This window comes from Numenius arquata, chromosome 8 (assembly GCF_964106895.1).
Source record: "Numenius arquata chromosome 8, bNumArq3.hap1.1, whole genome shotgun sequence".
NCBI lineage: Eukaryota > Metazoa > Chordata > Aves > Charadriiformes > Scolopacidae > Numenius > Numenius arquata.
In genome coordinates this window covers 29,464,236-29,487,479 of record NC_133583.1, presented here as the reverse complement: position 1 = coordinate 29,487,479, position 23,244 = coordinate 29,464,236, and the positions used below count along the sequence as shown (strand labels likewise).

The 23,244-nt window shown below is 40.1% G+C and overlaps 1 protein-coding gene across 3 annotated transcripts; it reads right to left on the bottom strand.

The window, feature by feature from the left end:
- Positions 1–2,927: 2,927 nt before the first annotated feature.
- Positions 2,928–23,236, bottom strand: TRMT1L (tRNA methyltransferase 1L). 3 transcript variants are annotated; one of them, XM_074152012.1, is made up of 16 exons: positions 22,926–23,236; positions 19,841–19,993; positions 18,627–18,689; positions 16,641–16,754; positions 15,645–15,709; positions 14,970–15,099; positions 12,287–12,410; positions 11,045–11,124; positions 9,725–9,968; positions 8,553–8,765; positions 7,526–7,716; positions 6,500–6,578; positions 5,553–5,719; positions 4,832–4,891; positions 4,305–4,431; positions 2,928–4,129 (listed from the first exon to the last, which is right to left on the bottom strand). In XM_074152012.1, exons 1-16 carry the CDS (start codon positions 23,044–23,046, stop codon positions 3,814–3,816), a joined length of 2,247 nt encoding a protein of 748 aa, XP_074008113.1. In that variant the 5' UTR covers positions 23,047–23,236; the 3' UTR covers positions 2,928–3,813. The 3 variants fall into 3 exon arrangements, with proteins under 3 accessions (XP_074008113.1, XP_074008112.1, XP_074008114.1); XM_074152011.1 differs by having other exon boundaries at positions 18,579–18,689; positions 22,926–23,046; XM_074152013.1 differs by lacking the exons at positions 19,841–19,993; positions 22,926–23,236 and having other exon boundaries at positions 16,641–16,743; positions 18,586–18,681.
- Positions 23,237–23,244: the final 8 nt, after the last annotated feature.

Sequence of the window (23,244 nt, the reverse complement as noted above, 5' to 3'; positions counted from 1 at the left end):
CCAGGAAACAGAAGTTTTCAGGCCCCAGAACACACAGAGGGGGGCAGTTTGAAAGGAAATGTGTTATTCGTGACTTTCTGGTGAAACGTTGCGTTGTATAGACTAGTAGTGCATGTCCACTAAATATAACCTTGGGGGGGAGGCGGGGGAGCGGTGATTATAAATGCTTTAAAATTTATGGGTAAACTTCTAGATTAGTTGCAGCCGACCTTCCCGTTGTGATAGTGAAGGTAACGTCCGGTCCCTTAAGCAAGAGAGGTGTTTGTGAAGCTGAGCAGTCTGTCTAGGAGCCGTCTGTCACTTTGTCCCCAGTTCCTCAAGAAGCGTGGGAGAATGTGAAGCTTTTATTTTCATGTTGTAGTGAATGTACTGAATATTTATGTTCCTTAAATATTATCTATATAATGTAGTTGTTTGATTAAACCATTGATTGCACTGTGACTCTTTAGTGCTATAAACTATTTTATTTTCAAAATGACTTTACTCTTCCACCTTTTAAAGCCATATTATTTTTAAATTGCATGTGTTAGGTACAAGTAAGCCTGATATAGCTCAAGTGTCCAACTAAAGTCACTCTGAAATTCTCAAATTGACAATAAAAGCAAAAATGTTACCAACAACCTATTGGAAATTCCAGTGCTGCTTCCTCTTAGAATTCACAGAAGAACCCCTTCGGGGAGTGTGTGTTTGTGTGTTGTGGCTGGCCAGAGGGAAGGGTGAGTAGGTACAGCTGGTCTCCAGGGGTGGTGACAGGAGTCGACTCTCACAGTCCATTGAAACCAGCTCGGCTCCTGTGCGTGTTCCGTGCCTCGGATGAGAAATAGAGAGTCACACGGAAGACAGAGAGCAGCTCTTCCGATCAGATCCTGGGCCCCTGAGAAACGGGATGAAGGATTTTCACAGCACTCAAACCCAGCAACTTTGGTTGCATTTAATTGTATATGAAGCAGCCGCAACAGAAAACAGCGTAGGATAACTGCAACAAATCACTTGGGTTGAGGTACTTTAATAAAAGAAGTGAAGTTCTGTTCCCTTCCTTGCTTTATTTCTACAGTTATTACAACTTTTAACCTGAAGAGTACACTGTTTGTGTGCAGTAAGAGTAGGGTTTCTTGAGATGCACTGAACTTAAGCTCCGATTGTGGGAGGAGGTCCCTTTCTGCCTGTGCTGGTGCTGGCTGTGCTGACACCGATTCTCAGAGCTGCCTTTGAACAGCTCTAACTTCACTGAAGCTTCCTTTAATTGCAGCTAAAGAGAAAACACCCAGAGAGCTCACGTGCACCTACTCTCTGCTGATACCCTAAAACTTAATTTTCCATCATCCTTCAGCGTTTGTCCTCCAGCATGCTGATCAGCTGATAAACTGTTTTCAGTACCCTAATGGTTCCAGCAGTTTTATCATTTCTGATTTTCTGTAGACACATGCCACGTGCAGTGGCTCGATCCAACAAAGACGTGTTGCAGGCTGAAGGTCTGTCATTAGTGACAGTGGCACGGAGTGCCTGGGAAAGTACTACGCCAAATACCAGCTCAGGCCTGGTGGTACAGCGGCGTCCAGCTCCAAGAATGTGAAGAGAATCAGCAGTGATCTACGTTATCCCAAGTTAGTTAGTGCTATTTTTACTACTGTATTAGCCAACCCTGGCAGTATGGATTACTCAAGTTGATCAAAAGTTTTGGGTCGTGCCGTGCTTGTTTTGAGACACAGCCAAGCAGACTGCTGTGTTCCCCACACCCTGTTTCCATACAGCACTAGGACAACGTACTAGTCAGACTTTCTAATAAAATAAAAAAATAACAAGGGGAAGCCCCTAAACAGCAGCCTTGACCCAATACTAGTGTTCTGTTAATTAATTATTGCAGGACTGGCCCTAGCTGATGAACAACTGAGACACCTGTTGAGCAGAATTCTCATAGGCCTGAGTTACAAACACCCCTTCTGTTGGTCACTTACAACAGGCAAAACTCCTTATTATTGTTGTTTCTGTCCCTCAGAGAGAGGAAAAAAGCCCAAATTGTATGGACAGAGCCTGAATTTCAGTTCCTGTGCCCCTTCTTGTGCACACCTGTGAACACCAAGGAAGAGCTGCTTTGAATTGAAAAAGATGCACAATACCTTCTGTTATTTAGGAGGAGCCATAAAAGTAATCAAAAATATTTCCCACAACAGGCTTCAATTAAACTTTCTTTTTAACCTACTTAATTGTAATTAGAACACTCTTTTGCTCCAGTTAACTGACTTTATGACACATTCTATCCCACTTACATTAGCACTGGAGTGAGCAGTGTGTTATCTGCAGGCAAAGCCTTTTAACAGGCTCTCTACTTAAAAAATAAATCCTGAGCTCAGAACATCTAGGGAACACTGCAACTTTTCTTTCTACCTGCATTTATCTTTCTAATTCGATCCCAAGTTATCTTTGGAAAAGAACTGTGAGCACTAAATTTTTTTGAAGGAAACTAAAATTTGTTGCTGTGTCACTGCTGCAGTGCAAGCTGTTACCTCTGTAGGGGTCTCCTCTTTTTTTTCTTTTTTTAATTAGGACAGAACGAAAATAACGTGTTACCAAAGCAATCCTGAACTGAAGACGGTGTTAAAAGGCAGTAACTTAACTTAATCCTGGCCTGGTAGGAGCTTATAAAAGTTTTGCATAATCAGGAGTGCCTCAGTCACGTTAGTCATGGTTGATGCTCAAGGAGAAGCAATACTCTTACTGTGAAGTTTCAGAGATGGATAAAACAAGAATAATCATATTCTGCTCTTAGATAAACCTGGCCTGGGGCCAGGCCGAACACCAAGCCTGTGAAAAAACAAACCCGGAATGAGTAAGTTCGATTGCAATAGTTGTTTCCAATTCAAGTGAAACATACAGAGGTATTTAAGTGAAGTGTTGGGGAAAGAAAGGACAAAATCACGCTTACTTGGCTGGAATGCTGCCATATATTTAAGGAAACCAGAACCGACTACCAACACACAGTAGCTTTGCTCGTTCACAGAAGAGATCTTTTTATCAGCTGAGATTGTATTATTGACAAATTCATAGCAAAACTTCACCTAGAACTTCCAACTTGTGGTGCCTTGTCACTCTACTTTTTTTGTTGATACACAACCAAATGTAATCTCTGAACAAACAACTACCTAGAGTGACTAACACAATTCCCTAACGTTTGGTTATAACCCCAGGTTTCGGTAACAGTCGTGTAACCATTCCTTCCTGTTCCCGCTTGCATTAGGTCCTTGCTTGTAGACAGAACTATGAAAACAGAATCGAATGCCAAATTACAGGTGCAATCTGGAGTTAGAAGCGCGCTGACTCAGGGCTCTCTGGCTTGCTTAAACTCAGATCAGATTTTATCCTTTGATATTTTTATCATCTTTACATGACCTCCTTCTCAGGTGTAACCAGTTAGGTTTTAGGAATGATTCATTTTAGAAATACTCTGTTTCATATTAACCTCATGTTTGGAAATGCTCAAGACTTTTGGCCCCATCCACCTTTCCGGATTCTGTGCTAGCAATAAGGCTTGAACAAAAAACTTGGGAGCAGCGGCAATGCCTCAGGATGAAAGTGGATGTGAGCGTAAAAGCAGTAACTGTCTCGGAGACCGTCTCACGGTAACACGGTACCTTGACCACACACACGCTGTGATCGGGGGTAAGTTCTGCTACATAATTCTAAAACGTCTTTTCAAATTAAAACAGCACGCAACTCAGACGTTTAAAATCCAGTTTGGTAAGAAGAACTGGCTTACTTGAACAGGGTGTGCTTGTAAGTCAGCAATATTCTTATCTATGAACAAAATGATTTGCATTAATCGGCTGCACAGTGAGTAGGGTAGTCTTTTGTGAACATGGTGGCAGCGACGCCAGATGGATCATCTTCCAGAAACTCGGCATCTTCTGCCTTGCCATCTGCAGCGGCCTGAACTTGTTCTCCTGCCTGGAGATCTTCAGCTAGATGGAGAGGGCCTTCTGCCTGCCCCCCCGTGTACGTGGGAGTGCTGTACTTCATAAGAATAGTCTTAAATTGTGCCAAGGGCGCATTGGTGCGAACTCCCATAGGATCGAAGTGGGTTCGACTTACTCTGTATCCAGCTTCAGACAGATAGCATAAGAACCTATTTAACCTAGAAAAGAACCAAAAAAAAAAAAAAAAAAAGAAGAGAAAAACACATTTAAAAAGGAGTTGATGCTAATAAGGCTGATTCAATACAAGTTAGGGTCATCATTCCGTTTAGGGATGTCATTTCACAGTCAGCTGTCATCATAATAAAATTCTGGAACTTAAAACGAAAACCTTACTTTGGCATGTTCATTCCTTTAATACTGTGTCTGTGAATATTGTAGTAAAACGCAGGGTGCTCAGCGCTGTTCTCAGATTTCTGTCGCTTGGCTGCATTTCGAATCACTTCATCGCTTTTTCTTTTTCCTGGACGACAAAAAATGCCAGTGAAATTAGTGAATATTCAGTAAGACCACAGAAAATGCCAAAAGACAGCACACACAAAAAAAAGCCACATAGCAACTACACCTTTGTGTCTGCAGTTATAAGCTAGTATTTTGCTGTTAAAATCTAGCCTGAATTTAATTAACATGCCATTTTCAGTAATAACAAGTAAAGTCAAGTAGGCTTCACGGAGTATTAGCATTCTGCTTTTACCAGTAAATCTGATTCTGGATGAAGATAAAGTAAAAATCAGTATTCAGTGGGAAAAGAAACTCCCGAGTACCAGTATTGTTAAATAAAAAACCACTAGGCTTGCTTAGCCATCACTTACACTAGAGTTTAATTTGAAACTACTACAGCTACACCAAAATGATCTACTTACCATGTACCAAGTGGGATTCTGCAGAAGTATTTGGGGTTTTAATATAGACACCGCATTCTTCTAGAATACAATTAAAAGTCAAAATTAATTCTACTGTAAGACAGTAAAATGGCAAAATGTCTTGGTTAAACAGGAAGAAATGATACCAATTCTGGCCTAAAGAAGGAAGCGTTGTAAGAAGCATACATACGGCTATGCTTTTACATACCAACTCAGTAACTTGAGTTTAGAGGGGATATTCAAAATACAACTTCATTTAATGAGAAGAACAGCATTCCCACACAGAAAGCTGTTTCTTTTGGCGCACTGATTTGCAGTCCCAGTGGAGTCGCAGAGCACGACAGCTGGAGTCCTCTCTTCCCAACAACAGCACATGCTCTGAGGTTGGGATGGGGATACACCAAAGAACTAGCAGACACTTAGTATTTCCGTCTCCTTCAGGGAACATGCTGCATTTCATGGCAGTCAACCTGCCTGTGGTATGTCTATTTGGTTTAGGATCTGTCATACTGCTATTAAACATCATCTAATCCACGGCTGTGCGTCTGACAGACCCTGCTCTTTTTACAGCACCAGAGACCATCTGCAAGAGCTGAGAAGCCCCACACTGCGCTCCGTTTTATGGATACGCTGCTGTCAGTAGTAAGTTGCCAAAGAGCAGCATCTCTCTAAATCACCGTAAAGCCAGTTCCTTTTGTGACCAGTCTGCCATTTTGCTTACCTTGTTTGTTCTCATCATAAGGACTATGGGTAGAAAAATGTTTTGAAGTTGTGCACTCTGCTTCGCAAGCTAACGTCTTCAAAAGTGGCTGAGCTTCATCCAAGCCGTACTGGACAGCCTCAAACAGCATTCTTCTGAGGAATCCAGTGTTAAACAGGGCTCCTGACCTATGAAATGCAAGATGAGTGTTAAGACTTCTTAGCGGAAGCAAAAAAGTTGCTCTAAAAATCTCTTGCCCAAATTGATCAGCACTTAAGGTTACACCAAAGTGCTGCATCGGGCTGACTGTGTTCTTAGCTTAGTGATATTGAATTCCTTTGTTTGCAATGACAGTAATATTGGTCTTGTGTTAAAAAATTAATCAAGATCTCACGAATGGCAATTTTATTTCTGCCCTACTATGTTGAGAAAGTCATTTAACCACCACAAGAAAGGCACCGTCAATTGTCAACCATTTTTAATACTGCTTTGAAATGGTTAAAAGGCTTAAAAAAAAATTATTCTTGTTTCTCACAAGGGAAAATTCTAAGTATTGATTATCAAGCAGTGTATTATTTACCACCATCCGCACACTAAGGATTTACTAAGTACATTCTCCACATGTATAGAGTAATAAAAGGTTGCTTAACATTTGGCAACTGGAGAAACCCACAGCCAGGTTCTCCTGTACAGGACGTATTACAGAAGTTGCACTGAATGTGAAATTTAAAGCAAGTTTGTTAGTATTATCTGGTTTGAGCTCTATGAACAAAAGCAAAAGCTAAAAATACCCTAGTAAACTCAAATCAGTTAAATGTTTCCTGAATTCCCCTCGATTGCTGTACCTCCTTTTGTAGTGCTAAAATATCCAGCAGATTTGCATTTTTATTATATGACTGAAGAGCTGATCTCCAGAGGTCCTTCCAACCTAAGTTATTCTCTAATTCTGTATTGTGTTCTGGACTTACCAGAGAGGACCAAGAACTACTGCTGTCTTCCCAGGCATACTGCCATGACAATCACAAGGCAGCTGCTGATAAGGGTTTTCTAAACAAAAAGCAGGATTTAAGTTATTTTTAAATAGTCAGCGATGCCTACTTTACTGGATAGAGATGACAAAGATAGGAAGTAGTAGCTTGCTTGCTTGCAAGTAAGGCATGAAGTAAACAATTCATTTACTAATGAAGGTCTCTAACTGTACTTACCAGTTCCTCATTTCTGTTCTTAAAATTTTATCTACATTTTTTTCATCTTTTTAATAGCAAGCTCATTGGATGCTCCTGCATCTGACTTTGAGCAGGGCAGTCAAAGACACCACCAGTTAGTAGTCAGATATCCAACAACCCCTCAACTTTGAAACAAGGTTTTTCCATTTATATTCATCCAAACTACCATCAGGCTAGTAGCTACCTCTTAGTTTAAGTTTTGTCTCCTACCTCTGATAACTCGTGTCTAGAGACAGCCCACCAACAGTCAACATTTAAACCTAGAGGCTGCCTTCATACACCACCAAGCATTGGATGAATTACAGGAATGTTACATGCCTTTCCTGCCACACCTGCCGAGATATTTCCACCCGGCATTTACAGATACTGCCCCAGGTCAGGCAGAATACACCCTCATCTGAGGGGAAAGTGATACCGTTTGATTCCCTACATTTTAAGGTAACTGACACGAACAGTAGAAGAGCAGCCTGACAGCAAAATCTATCAAGGACAGATCTATGGGCATCCCAGCAGCCTCAGCAGCTACAGCTACTTGGAGTATGTCCCAATCCAGTACATTTACAGCAAAAGCCATGCGGACAACTAATCCAATCCCGCTACCAGAAAGCGGATACTATTGTATCAGAAATACCTTCTCTGCTTTATATAATACACTCATCATTAGATTAAATGGAATTATTACTTTACTAAAAGGATGCAAATATAAACAACGACAAAACAGATACAAGAATCAGATCCTCCAGAACGTGCAAAAGAAAAGCCATTTACCTTCTACCATATTACCCTCTTTCTGAAAAATTCTCTCTTCGCACCATTGGCAATGGATGAGGTATCTTATTTTCTTTGCAGAATCATCTGCAGGAGATGGTCCCCGTAAAACTCTGACCACTACTAGAACAAAATGTTCTAGAGCTACTGCAAGTAAAACTTCAATGCCTTTGTTACAGCGAGCTGCAGCTCTGTGGAAGAAAAACATACCCAGGTCATTTTGAAGACCTCTGTGCGCTTTATTTCCTCCCCAGCAGTTGTCCCATCCTCTTGCCTGTGTCTTTTTTTCCCCAACTAGGGATCAAGTTTTATGTCTGCATTTATTTAATAGACTGAATTTACTGTCTATATGCAAATGACTAATTTTACAAGTTAGTAATTAAATAAATCTTTTTAACCAGAAGCACAGGGATCTGAAGTGACTATCAATTTCTACTAAAGCAAATCTAACTGTAATGCTTCACTAGAAGCCATTCAAGCAGTTTAATTAGTATTTTTAAGTCTTACGCAGCACTAAAAAGACCACAAAATTGACAAAGGAATAAAAGAGTTTGCAGATATTACTTGGCAAAACACTGGCACAGGTTGCCCAGAGAGGTGGTAGATGCACCATCCCTGGAAACATTCAAGGTCAGGCTGGACGGAGCTCTGAGCAACCTGGTCTGGTTGAAGATGTCCCTGCTTATGGCAGGGGGGTTGGACTAGATGACCTTTAAATGTCCCTTCCAACCCAAACCATTTTATGATTCTACTTTTTACATTACCATCCCTCCCTACCACCCCAAAACCCTACCCCTATTTATGCATTTTCACCTTACCCGGTCTTTTAGTTTAAAATTTACATTATCCCATAGCAGCACAAAAAGTATGAAACATTAATTTTGCCATCAAGAACTCTGGCTTTTAGAATTAAGGCATTCTGGAAACGGAACATGTACAACCTACAGCAAAAGTCTCTAGTTTTGTATCCCTAATACTTTTCTAATAATTTTCTACCAGAATTTGAGCTAATTTGTTTTAACAGTACCTTGTCACAGCAGCAATTACTATTCTGGCTGCCAGCTCCTTGTAGTACTCTGTCCTGACAATATTACATCCATAATGACGCAGGGCAACGTGCTGAGCCTTTGCGTACAGAGAACTGATGTCTGTGGACGTCAATGACACAATTCCAAGATTTCTCACATTTCTAAAGGCAGAATCCAAATAATTCACAGAAGTTCCAAAGGGGTCCAAATGGCTGAAAAGAAAGAAAGTCCCACTGAGTATCTATAGACGCTCAAGAGTTTAGCTTTAATCTCAGTAAAACACTATTTTATAAGCTTCACCTTATGGTCATATTTAAAAAAAAATTAGAAAACGGCACACCTCCCATGAATTGCTCTGGAATACTGAAGCATCAAACAGCAAGAGCCAGGGCAGCACTGTGCTGGAAAATAACCACATCACCACAAAACCAGCAAGTAATTTTATTTATTGGGGTTTTTTTTGCATCCTGACCCACTGACTAGTTCAAGAACACTGGCCTGATGCTCACCTTTATCCTTAAAACAAAGGGACACTTCAACAGACAAAAATATCTTCATATGTATTCATTCCAGTTTATGTACTAAATAACTAGCCTAATTTTCAGCCTGAATACCTTTTGCTTAAGTAGCTTAGATCTACATGTTAATCAATAAAAAAAAAAAAATCCAATCACTTGTTTTGGTGTCTGTATAGGTTTTGTACACGTGCATCTATATAAAGCCAACTTGGAAGAATTAGCCTACATTAACTGAAAATGAAGATGCTGCAAAACGGATTAAAACAAGAGATGCAGTTAAGTCCTACACAATGACATGCACAGGTGTGAATTTTAAACTATTTGAAAGTTTTAAGAAAAAAAAAAAAGGACTAATTTGACATTTCTCTTTATCAAGCAGACAATGAAGTTATTAAAAAATAGTTTGGCTTAAAATTTTCACATACATTTATAGTCCATTCTGGATGTCAGAAGGGCTTAATACTTTTCCAGCAATTTCTAAAACATTTAAGATTAATGTTCTGTTCCCACACCATTTATGGGACAATAGAATTACATTTAAAATGCCACGTTGGTTGCTTCTTTCTTTCCAACTTCCCTAAATAATCATACACCGGGAGATGGGGTGTGTCATTACCAAACCACAAAAATTAACAGAAACGTTCAACACTTACATAAAATCAAATGATCTTAAATGCATTATAACATTGGCATCCATTTTTGTCACCTCAATGGTGTCAGTATTTTCTTCTCCATCTCCCATAGCTTCATCGTCTTCTTCCTTAGTGTTCAGTTTCACCTTCATTTTGTTTAAATGGCAGTTTTCCTGAATCATTGTCACAGAATTTTCATTACAATCATTAATTGTAACTTTCACAGAACTTCTGAGATGCTTTGCCCATTGTAATCCCATTATACCTAAGGAAAGAGAGAATTGTAACTTCATGACGGAATAAGGAGTTGGTTTCTGGGTCACTGAACTTGTTAAGAAAAAAATTCATCCTTTTAAATATTTATAATACAGAAGTGTGTGTGATGCAAATTTTGTCACGTTCCTGCAAAAATGTGTCGGTGACCTTCTGCCTCAGCGCAGAGTGACAACGGAGTTTGTAAAGGGACAGTCTATTTGTCACCTTCTTATATGATAATTGGGGTTACAGACAAAGGCCTGCAATATTTGCAACCCAGTCTGCAGGAAAGCCCCCGGGCTCGTTAAACACTCCACAGTAGCAGACAGGCTCCTGTGACAGACCGATAGTAAACACAGTAATAGGGACCGTGAAGATTTATAAGCTACTTCCAAATATTTATTGCTGACTGTCCTGATTTCAGCTGAAAAAAAAAATGTAAGCATTACTTTGCAACAACTAAAACACGTGTCATCAAGGTTATTCTTATAATAAATCCAAAACACAGCAGCTACTAGGAAAGAAGTTAACTCTATCCCAGCTGAAACCAGGACATACTATAACCTTAAGTTCAGAGTAACGAGGCAACAATCCAGATCTCTTCAGATTTTTGTTCCAGACAGCTAATAGGCACTGATATAACTACTTTACATTTAGTTCATGTTCAGAAATTTTGTAATCAATTACGAGGTGATCCCGATAAAGACGTTTGCATTCATCACCATTTTTAAACCACAGGCTGATTTTACATCAGAATTCCACAGCCACAGAGTCACAAGAGATTTGTGACCTTGGACACAAGTTTAGGAAGATGCCATTTCACAGACATTAGGGCAACTGATTTTAAGGAGACCCCTAGACTTTGATTTAATATTATTTCCAGTATTTTTAAAACGCCTAATACCAGGCTTTTGACAGCTGGGCTTTTCGCATGGGAAGTAATGACTGACTGACTGCCTAAGAAAGAAAATTATTGTGTACCTCATCTTATTTTTGAATATGCCATGTCAGTTACTACCGATTTACTGATTTCTGCAGCTTCATACTATTGGATATTAGCCAAAAGAGTAAAGAAATTGACTTTACCAGTGGCACCAAAAGCGTCCAAACATTCTATCGGTTTACGTTCCTCAGCTAGAACGGCTAGCGCGCAGAATATCAATTGCCTTGAAAATAAAAAAAAAAAGAATGGTCATAATAAGTTGAGAAAATTTTTTTTTCCTTATTTACTTCCCTTGAACATAATATTAGAACATTTAAGCTAAACTCTACCTTTTACACAGAAAAATAGTAAATCAAAAACCTCAACCACCCTTAAAAGTTTAATTCTACAGCGGGATATTCATAAGGTAAGATCCTGATTCAACTTAATAGTTACTCTTAACACTGGAAAAAGTGGCTAGCATTCAAAAGTAAACAGTGTTTTTCTTACTTTCCCAGCACAATCTGATACTACCCTACTAATGGCTCCGTGGCTAAAACATCAGAAATTATTGTAGAGCAAAGGCATTCCACTGTGTTGAGGAACAGGCCTTGTTTTTTAGACATAGCCATACCCTTAGTTGCAATGGCCTTCTTCAGAGGCACCCATAGCTTTCACAGACCTATCCGAGCCAACTTTAAACCTGGAAGCTCAAATATGAACAGCACTGAGAAAACGAGGGGCCAGCACGGGCTGAAGCCCAGTCCCGTGCGGTGGTGTCAACGCTGGCACCTTTCAGTTACGGTACAGACACTATTTATGACTCTCCTTAAAAAAAACACATTGTTTTTTCCTTCATCTTTTTAAAGTGCAAATAAAGAGAAGACACTTGAGAGAATCTGAGTCCCAAGAGGAAAAGGCCTAGAACAGGGAAACTGTAAATAAGCATGCTGCTGTTCACTTAGAGGAGAGAGAGCACTGACTATCCATAGTATCTTGTGGAAATTCACAGAAAAACTTGTTAAGTGTATACAATGAAGTTAGTTTTCCAGTGCGCTCTTCTCTTCAAATCCCATTCTTTTCCATACACTACTCATTACATAAAAATACTTAATTGCTTCAGAAATGATAGTATTTCCCACAGTGTTCTTGGGTTTAAATATTATTTGTCAGAAGTTTTCTGGTGGAAATCTTTCAAAATTAAAAGAAATTATCCAAGCAGATAAATTAAAAGTACTTCCGAACAGAATTCTTATCCCAGGAACAGTATCTTATTACTCACCAATACTATTTCTCCTGCCCTTTGAACAAAAGTTTCACAGGATTTGCTTTTCAAAATGCCCAAGTATTTTTCACTACAAATTCACCACCCCACCGGAGCCTCCTCCCGCTCCCTGTTCTCTTACCTGTTGAGTTTCATTTTAGGATTGAAATAGGAATCTGTTTTCTGAGGTGTGGAGTAGTTGGGAAGAACCTGCACATCTGTGGCTGACTCCTTGAGCACTTCATGAGAAGCCTTGGGAGCAGGAACTAAAAGAAAGTAATTGTGGGGGAAGGAAAGAGTTCATGAAAATTGAAGTTAATATTAGTACATTTGATAAATTACATTGAAAATTTGCTCTGATATAGCAAGAAGTCTGGATTATGTAGTAGTCCAACTGGCACACATGGATCAGTTAACTAGTATGTTGGGGAAAAAAAAAGCAGGCAACTGTTAATCTTCCAGTCCCAAGAGTAGCAGATAAGGATCAAGCTCTACCACAATTTTCTTCCCATAAAGCACCAGATTTGTCTCTCAGTTGGGCTCCTATGTATCCACTCAAATTTAAGAAAGCAAGCCCCTGAGCCTGAGGCTTAGCACATTTGTTTTGTATGTTCAAACATAATACATTGCTAATTAATTAAAAACCTATCACCATAGTCCTGAATTGCAAATATCCCTCAAAATGTTTGATCTAATCTCTGTAAATTATCAAACAGCTTCACAAAATATGTATAGACAGCACAAGCATAGGGACAATTTCAGCGCTTAAGCTTTGTATAAAATAGTCTGTGGCAAAACAAGCTTTCTGATTTGACAGCTGTAAACACACGCTGTTGTTCCTCTGAGCATTTATCCCCAGTCTAACAGTAGCAAAATTCATGCAGGAACGACCAGGAGAAACTTGTTAGCTGTCTACTTGATACCTTTCAGTGCTTAGCCCGAGAGATGCCCGTCTCTCAGTGCTTTCAAGTACACAGATTACGTATCTGTGAATTGCTTTATCACCTGCTCCACGTTCATAGCCCCCAAGCGTTGCTGAAGTGCCTCCAAAGCTTGAAATACCTGACCTATTTCTCTTCTCCCCGTGAGAAAAATAACCACATACATTTTGTTAAAAAATGACAAACGAGTCATTCTTTACTGACAGTTCTGAAGGGAACGATACAGAGATGAATCTATTTCACAACACAGACTCTATTCAAGTTAAAGGTATGGAATATGTGCTGCTATCACTTAGACACACAAGCTGATCCCCAGACACTAAACTATTACTCCAAAACAGCATATTGGTAACAGAAAGAAGCGTGACCCTTGTAGCTCCAGTCTCATCTTTATTGTATTTGTCCTGGTTTCAACTGGTTAATTATTTTCCTAGAAGCTGCTGTGTTTTGGAATTAGTAAGAGAATAATTTGATAACACGTATTGCTTTAGTTGTTGCTAAGTGATGTAAAAAAGTCAAGGACTTTTTCAGCTTCCCACAGAAGTTGAAAGGGAGCACAGACAGGACGAGCTGGCCAAAGTAATATTCCATACCATAGATGTCATAGAATCATAGAATCATCTAGGTTGGAAAAGACCCTTGGGATCATCGAGTCCAACCATCTACCCTACTCTACAAAGTTTTTCCCTACACCATATCCCCCAACACCGCATCTAAGCAACTCTTAAACTCATCCAAGGATGGTTACTCAACCACCTCCCTGGGCAGCCTGTTCCAGTGTCTGATCACTCTTACTGTGAAGAATTTCTTCCTAATATCTAGTCTAAACCTACCCTGTTGCAACTGTCATGCAAAATGTCATGCTCAGTATACAAATGGTGGTTGGCCAGGGCAGGGGAAGAATCGACAATCGCCACTGCGGACAGGCTGGGCAATCAAATCAAATCACCTGATCAGGTGGTGACAGCAACCTGTGTTGCGTCACTTAATTTTGTATATTCTTTTAGCATTACTCTTATTATTCTCTTCTGTCACTCTTCTATTAAACTTTGTTTCATCCCACGATTTCCCCCCCGCTTCCTTTTCTCCCTCTTCTCCCTGCCCCACTGGAGCAGGGTGTGAGAGAGCAGCTGCATGGTCCTAGTTGCTGGCTGGGGTTAAACCACAACAACATTATATTTAGGTAAAATCCATACATCTACACAGAGACGGAGAGAAAAAGTCAGACCAATTTTTCAACAGTAACAGTCTGAGCTATAGCAAAAAAGACTTAATTTTTACACAGCAGCTAATCAGTAATGTGCTTTTTACTTGACAGCTGTAGAGAACACACAGCTTGCAAAAAAATAAAGATTTGGCATTCCAGTTATTTAGAATGCTTTAGAAACAAAAGTGTAATTCTGGAGAAAATCAGACAGGATTATCATTTACCAAAGAAAACAGCTCTGTCATGACTCTCCAAAACTCAAAAAAGTCATCTTGTTTTGTATCTGTGCTGATGCAGTTCGGATAAAAAGCAAAGGATTTTTATACTGCAGATTTATTCAAGACTGATTTTACAAACACGCAGAGCCCAATACATAGGCATTAAATTCTCTATATTTTGTTTCACAGATTCCATGTCCCCCATTCTTTTGGAGAGACAGAAACCTACATTTATAACATTAAACTAATTGTGAATGGAGTATTATTTATCAGTAAGAACAGAGTAGCTGGTCAATGCAGAGACTAATCACAACACTGCTGTACCTTTGAGGAAAAAAATGTTTTGAAATATTAAGGGCCAATTTCTCATTAGTAAAGCTAAATCTGGTTCAGAATTTTTCTCATGTCTCACCCACACATCATAGTTATTACATATGCTACTTATAAAAAAGAACCTACCTGTAATAAACCTTGATTCAGTTTCTCCTTTATTCACATGACGATTAATATGACCTATCATGTCAGTTCTTCGTGTGATAGTTGCTGAACAGATAATACAATGGTAATGGGCTCCCATCTTTGAAAATGTCTGTAAAATATATTATGTGTAGTTTCAGAACACATAAACTTGGTCAAAGTAGAACAATACCTGAACACAGGCATATGAAGAAGTCACCTGTCTGTTACCTCTACTGCATATAAAATATTTTGAATCTACAGCCACAGGGACTGTGAACAATCACACCCACAGAGCCAGCACAGCACAGCTCTCCCACCACAGCACCAACATCAATTAAAGTCTGCCAATACTCCATATACTCAGCACACAGGGAAGGAGTGAGAAGCATCCATCGCCTGGCCTAATGAACCCTTCATCTCTTCCACACAAAGCTGCTCTTTACTCTGAAGTGTGACACTGTTTTACCCACCAAAATAAGAGGTACAATTACAGTCAACTACCCAAAGGTAGTAGCAGTTGCAGTATCAGACACTTATACCCTGGACCGATAAGCTTTTGGTATCTCGCACTGGATAGCAAGACATATTTTCAGACTAAGTAGATTGCAAAGTTCCCCTAAATCACCTGTTTCCCCCAATTTGTATGGTAAAATTTATGTGATTCAGCATTTTTACCTGGTCTCCAACGAGGTTTGGTTTTACGGGACGACAAGGTAAGTGGCAGATGCACATTCTGTAGCCTGGAAAACAAATTCTTGTCACATCACAGAACAGTAAGTAAACAGAATGCATGTCCTATACCAAAAACTCCGATTCAAAGTGTTCTTTATTTTTAGAGCATGGTCTCATTTAAGATTCCCAAATATTGCCACAAGAGAACAGTAAAGAGACAGTAACAAGAGAATGTTACCAATTATACGATAAACTTACCTTCCACACAGAGAAGTTTATCAACTAATTATACATTAAAAATTTTAAAATCTAAAAAAAAATTATATACAAGGAATTTATTTTAATCCTACAAAGTTACGGTGAGTCTTCAGGCTATACGGTACATAACGTTCAAAAATACTCGTGAGCATTTTACAGAAGTATTGTTATTTGCCTAAGACTTGTGTGAATACTCCTATAAAACATATGTTCCACAGTGTAAAGAAAAAAACCCAAACAAAACAAAACAGACATCTGCTAGTGCATGCAAAACCAGAACTCTAGTCAGATTATTTTTAATTTTAATCTTGACCGTTTTCTGATTAGTTATTTTATTTCCAGCAAACTCATATACCCAGTTCTTTAAAAACAATTTTTTTTTTCCTTTTTAAACTTCCTGTAGGGATTTTAATGCATCACTCCCAGAGTTGACCACATATGCATGTGTCTGATTATTAATACAACCACAACATTTTTATTATATACATATTTTAAATTTTGTGGTAATTTTCATGACATGCCAAGCAATAATTCTTTTTATATGAAAAAACACACAACTATTTTGTCATGTAGAATACAGAGCTATTTTACATTTACATCTTACACTCAATATGGTTCCAATTCAGAGCTGGTAACAAGATGCTTAAGTCAAAAGGACTTTAAAAAGCTTAAACACAGAATAACGTCCCAAATGTTCACATTTTCTTCTAGTGTTTACTATTCAAATGTGATTGTCACTACCTTCAAATTCAACAGAAACTTTCCAGTGCAAATTCTGAAGGTGACGATGGAGTTTATGACTGTAGCAAGCTTTGAATTTCTCCTCAGGACACAATGGACAAGGCTTCCTCTCATCTGAAAATACAAATAAAGAAGTATGAGAAACATACTTGAGAAAAAAGAATGAAGCTACTACCAGAGAGTAATTCCCCAGGGTATATTCTAAATCAGGCAAACACAAACTTCAAATTTATGGATTGCCTCTTTCTACTCCATAGAATACGGCCAAGAACCAGATCATTAACTTCTACAACCTTGAGTTTTTGCTTTCTAGTATTTTTTTACTCCAGCAAAATGAGGCTAATACAACTTCTCAAGAGTACTGCAGAATAAGAAAATTTTATAGACGAACTCTAGAATTTTAAAAAAAAATCAACATTTAAAAAAAAAAATCCTGAATAGATTAGAACAAGAATCTGTCTTCTGAATCTTTTAGATAAAACAAGCACCTGGTATGTTTTTAAGCTGCAAAAAAGATAACATTCTTTATGTTAAAAAAAACTGTTCTTCTTGGAAGTCTTGAATACTGGACAAAAAAAGCAAAGGCCAGATCATCTGACATCAAAGGTGTTGAAGCACTTGAAGTACTAACCAAAACAAAAACTAGTTATTGGGAGACCTATTTTGTAGGGCTGTACATAGGAATTCTGTATCAGAGCATCCATCCCTCCGCTGCTGGGTCTTAAGACTGCTGAACATCAAACAACAAACCACCTCTCACCTAGAATTTAGCAGAAAAGCTTGTATGTGTTCCAATAACACTGGATAGATACTGAAATATACCGCATGACATGGGGATCTATAATAATCATTACTTATTTTAGGCTTGCACAACAGCAAAATCCTTTTTTTATTATTTTTTAATGAGTGGGTTACTATATCCATGCAGAGTCCCGAGCCACCGTAGCCAACAGAGGCGGCCTACAGGTCACCAAACAAACCACCCGTGTTCTCCAACGCTGATCAGCCTCTTTTATTGACTTATGATTTACCGAGTATCGAATACATGAAGCAATGGTAATAAATACAACTCAGTCCCATTAACACACACGGCAGAAGAATGCTACGTCCATGGCAGAAGGAAAAAAAAAATTACTATTACAGGCAAGGGAATAACAAGTTTCTTATCACTACCATGGATTTACATATAACTCGGCCCAGCAACGGCTACAAGTACACGACTTACAAGATACTTATGATCCATCTCCTCATTAAAAAAATGAAACAAACTCTCTATGTAAGTTTTTGGCATATTTGTTAGTAAAGTTAAAAAGACATGGAGGTAGGCTATTATTTCCATCACTGGCCACTCTAGAAGATTATTAAGGCGCAAGAGCTGTATGACACAGAGCCTATGTGGACCCTGATGATCATTTTTCTTGATCTGTGAATAAAAACTAGTTTCAGTTGCAAGGGCTGCCACTGCCAGCACTAAATACATGCATGTAATCAGAGAAAAACTAAAAGTTTTAACGAAAATGCTTTGCAGTCTTAAAGCAATCCTCCAATATACATCTGGACCAGAAGTGAATACAGGGGAAAAAAAGACACAAAACATCCAAAACAGAATACATATTTATTTCGACAGATATTTAAACACTGCAAAGACAACAATTAGCTTCCATGTTATGGTGGCACTTGAAGTAAAATAAAAATAACTAAGCTGCTGATGTATAGCTAGAATTAACATTTTGCTGATCCGTGCACACTGCCAACATTAGAAATGCTACAACGCAGAGGAAAAAGATGGGAAGGAATTATTAAGGCCTTACATTTACTGAAGTACAACATCCAATAAGCAAGGGAATAAAACATAAATCTTTTTTTTACAAAACCCCTAGTCTTCAAGCTAAAATAGATAATGTACTAAAAATAAAAACCAAGAAAAACTTTAAATACCTGTAACATGAAGATCTGTGTTCTGGGACACTGCCACGGTAAACTCACCTTCTTTCAGGTCAGCTAGTTTCTCTAGATCAGCAAGATGTCTTTGAATTGAAATATGTTTCTCTAAAAACGAGAGAAGTTCAGAAGTTAAACATTCATAGTTAAAGAATTAGTTTACTGCTATTTTTCTATGCATCATTTCAAATCTAACACTATCGGAGAATGACTATAGTATCAATTGGAATACTTGTACTTTAACTTCCATGGTAGAAGGAACGACTGCAAAATTAATCTCCAGAATGGTTCTTTAATAAGATCCATACATTTCCATATAAGCATCTACTTGCTTTTTAATGCTGACACCCATGACATTTCTCAAATTGGAGAGACCTTAATTTGAAAAAAAAAAACCACAACACCACCAAAAACCAAACAAGCTGAAAAGATTATATCACATTCCATTTGCTCCTGATTTTACTGCTCGGCTTTGTTAGTGAACGTGAGTCATGCACAAAGCAGTATAAAAACAACCTATGAACTATCTGGCAAAACTAAAGTATCAGCTAGAAGTGGACCAACTGTAAGTAACAATTACTCACTGGAGAGCCAGGACAAATTAGATTCTATCCCCCCCTTTTTTTTTTCCTTAGGAAACTGCTTAACCATTAAATTTACCTCCTGATTCTTCCACTAACCAGTCAATGGGAAGAGTGGAGAATTAGCTTATCACATAAATCAGCTTTATTGGTCTCAGCACACAGAACATTCCAGTTCACAGTAGCACTGATTCTGTAGCAATTTTAAACCTTTACGATATTTTTGCAACATTAGTCTTCAGGTATTCTTATGTGAAACAAAGATAGCAATTGATCAATCTGCTCAAGATACAGAATTGAGTTTTAAAGCTAGGGTTAAAAGCAATTCCTAGCTTTTTCTTAGACACAATAGATTTTCTGATTTCTCTGTGGTACTTTTGTCTCATGTAGGTCATACCTCATCTAACCATGACTGACTTCAACCACTGTATATGTGCAGCTTTCCACAGTGATTTCTAGAAATGTTAGTAAGAGGGAAATAGCATCTCATTTGAAAGATACTTCCAACGCCTTAGGAAAATATTCTATTGAGATGCACGGGAAAAAGTATCCATACCTATCAGATGTATGGAAAACGAGATTTCACACATTCCCTTTACGTTTCTTCTCCACTACTTCTACCTTTTCTCCTTTCCTCAAGCACACAACACAAATACACTTAAGAGTTTATTAGCAAACCTCTTGGATAATCGGATGATACATCCAAAATGTTGCTATCGGATTCCCTTGTGGATTCTTCCTCTGTTCCTTTTTCTTCAGTTTCCAATTCTGACCCAGTAACTTTCACATCCAGGTTGTTGTTTTCCACTTTTCCAGAGACAACCATACCATCTTAACAAAACCAAACAAAAAACCACTAAAAGTGTTGTTGATATAACCAAGTTATACAAATATGTTCACTTGTTTCCAATAATGTGGTGCTTCTAATGGCAAAAACGAATACAAGTATGAAGGAGAAAAACAATACAAAACCAGTATGTTGGAGAATAATATGAATTAATTATCGCTTATCCTTGGAAACCACTGTGAAATACTGCCATCCTGGACAAATGAAACTATTTGTCCATCTGGATCATCAGATGTTTAAAGTTAACAAAATATTTATGTGTCATTTCCTGGCAAAAAGCAGTCCTAGCAAGACACAAAGCAGGCAAGGAGGAGGTCCAAATACTGGTAACAATATACTAGGGGCTAAGAAAATTTGAGAACAGAAGTTCAGAATTTTTTTGCCTAGTTGAACAATCTGATAAACGGGAGGGCAGTAAGGAAGGAACTTGCTACCATCAGGGGCCATGATGAGGGTTAAGTGCAGGTGCCATCAGCATTTGCAAATGAATGACTTCTCTGGAGTAGCACAAGAGATGGGCCTATTGAAAAATTTCAAAAGGACTTCAAGAGGCTGAGTGATTAGGCCATAAAATGACAAAAAATATTAACTGGCACACCTGGGGGAAAAAAAACCACAATTTTGATTTGACAAATGACTGGATGGACTTTCCTCACCAACTGACACTAGGAAGTGCTAGGAAATGATGCAGAAAGGCCTGCACATTGAATGGTATTGCCCCTGATCCCCCAAGCTTCAAAGGGACATGGTAGATCTAAGGAAGTTTGAAAAAAGGGCGACAAGAAATAACAAAGCTATGGCATTACTTCTTCTCTATTGAGAAGCAACAGAGCAGGCTACAACTACATGCAGAGAGAGCACACAACGGGTGTCAAGAGGAAGGGGCCACTCTTTCTTCACTGGTGCCCAGTGACAGGACAAGAAGTAACAGGCACAAACTTGAACGTAAGTTTCATCTAAACATGAGGAGGAACTTCTCTACTTTGAGGGTGACAGAGCACTGGAAACAGGCTGCCCAGGGAGGTGGTGGAGTCTCCTTCTCTGGAGACATTCAAAACCTGCCTGGACATGTTCCTGTGCAACCTGCTCTGGGTGGACCTGCTCTGGTGTCTAGTTGGACTAGATGATCTCCAGAGGTCCCTTCCAACCCCATATCATTCTGTGATTCCAACACAAAACCCAGCATGCACCAAACGGAGGCATCAGCTGGAAATTCAGAGCAGAACAATGTTCTGTACAAAAGCTACTGTTAACACTGCACACCTCCCTACCACAGGCTGCTGCGGATGCTGCAAGTCTAGAAGTTATTATACAGTGAGAATTTTATCGAAGAGAAATCCATTTGGGATTTAAAATACGAAAACGTGACCTTTGGCTCAAGAACATAGGGAGTAACAAACTGTTTTGTGACTGAAGATACTTTCTGGAGGATGCATTAATGTATGGTTGCTCTGTTCTGCTAGTTTTCCTTAGCCATGTACTCCTGGCCACTACTGAAGTTGGAATAAGGGCTGGAAGGATCTTGCAGCAGTTCCTACGATTCCCCTAGGGGTTTTTTTTGTTTGTTTGCTTTTAAACATTGCAGTTGGATACAAATAAATCTTTGCTATTACAAAACAACAGAAAGAGGAAATGGAAGGAATACCTCAAGACAGGGGTTATCGAAATACTTGTATTTCCTTCTCAAATTAAAGTTGCAAGATGCCTGGCAAAAGTTTCTGCACGCTTTATTAACAGAGAGAAAATTAAGAAGTAAAAGGATTTTTGGTAAGAAATCTGCAAGAATAACAATAATCGACTACAACTACATTTGCTGTGAGGAAAAACTGGTAACACTGCTACAAAAATGCACAGTGAGAGCATCGCAGTAGCCGAAGTCCACCAAGTTGGGCTGCATGCATCTTCTGAGCAGGTGTATAGGTTAGAATGCTTAAAAAAAAAAAAGAGTATGCATACATGTATATATAATTTGTACACATGTATCTACATGAAGAGATAAACTTCCACACTAAATGTTTCAAGAAAATCAAGTTATTACCAAAGCAAGATTGCATGGTTTTGAAAATACCCATCCAGAATCACTGATTAAAACGTAAAAATGCTTGATGGAGCCTAAATTATAGATGATTTTTTTTTTTTTTTTTTTTTAGTGAGAAAAGTCAGTTCACTTCATCTGTAAGCCTGCAGAAACGAAGGAGCGGCATCAAGGCCGGTTTTGCCGCGGCTGGATAGCCGGCAAAAGCGGTATAAACACACATTTCGGCAGAAAACACCGAGAAGAAAAGGCGTGGGGCCGGGGCTGACGCCACACACCGCCTCTCCATCCCGCCCCCAGCAGGCCCCGGCTTGTAACGGGACCTTCCGGGCCACGGTTTGAAGCAACGCAGTATCATCACCAGCAACAGCCGCAAAAAAATCCTGTTCGGGGGAGGAAAAAGGGACGCAAGCCCCATGTTCGTCGTCTCACAGCTCCCCCGGCACGGAGGGAGGCGACGAGGCCGCCGCCGAGGCTCAGCCCCGGGGCCGGGCCGGGAGCACGTGTGGCCCCCGCCGCCTGCCCCGCACCGGCCCGCTTCCACAGCGAGTCGGAAGAACGGGGGGAAACCGGGCTCCGTTCACCGCACCGGGGTTTCGCGGCGCAGGTGGAGGGAGAAAGGGGAGGGCGCGAAGGCGCCCGGCTGTAAATTTAAACCCTCACGGCGTTCTCCTTACGGCGCTTCTCCCTCCTGCGCCTCCACATGGCGCCCGCCCGCAGCATCTCCCGGGCGCGGCGGCAGCGCGCAGACCCGGGATGAGGGGATGCTGCCGAGCGCTGCTCCCCTCAGAGGGGGACGGAGGGCCTGGCTCCCGCCGCACCGCCCGCGGACACCCCCCCCGCCCCCCCCGGCTCACGGCTCCCCCGCGCCCGGCCCTCACTGAGCGCCGCGGTCTCGCTGCCGCCTTCGGGCTTCTCCTCATCGCCGTCCTCCCGCCCCGGCTGCCTCTGCTCGGGGGACAGCCGCGCCAGCGAGGCCTCCGCAGCCTCCTCCGCTGCCATCTTCTCCGGAGAAAGCCTAGTGGTCGGGCAGAGAGGCGCGAACCGAGGTAAAGGGACGCGCCGCTCTCCCCACGCGCCTCTTATTCGGGAGGGGGGGGCGGCGCTGAGGGAGGCGGGCGGGGAGGCACGGCGGCGGTGGCGGCGGCCCGGCACGTACGGCGGGAGAGGAGGCGGGCCTGTAACGCCTACATTTCCCAG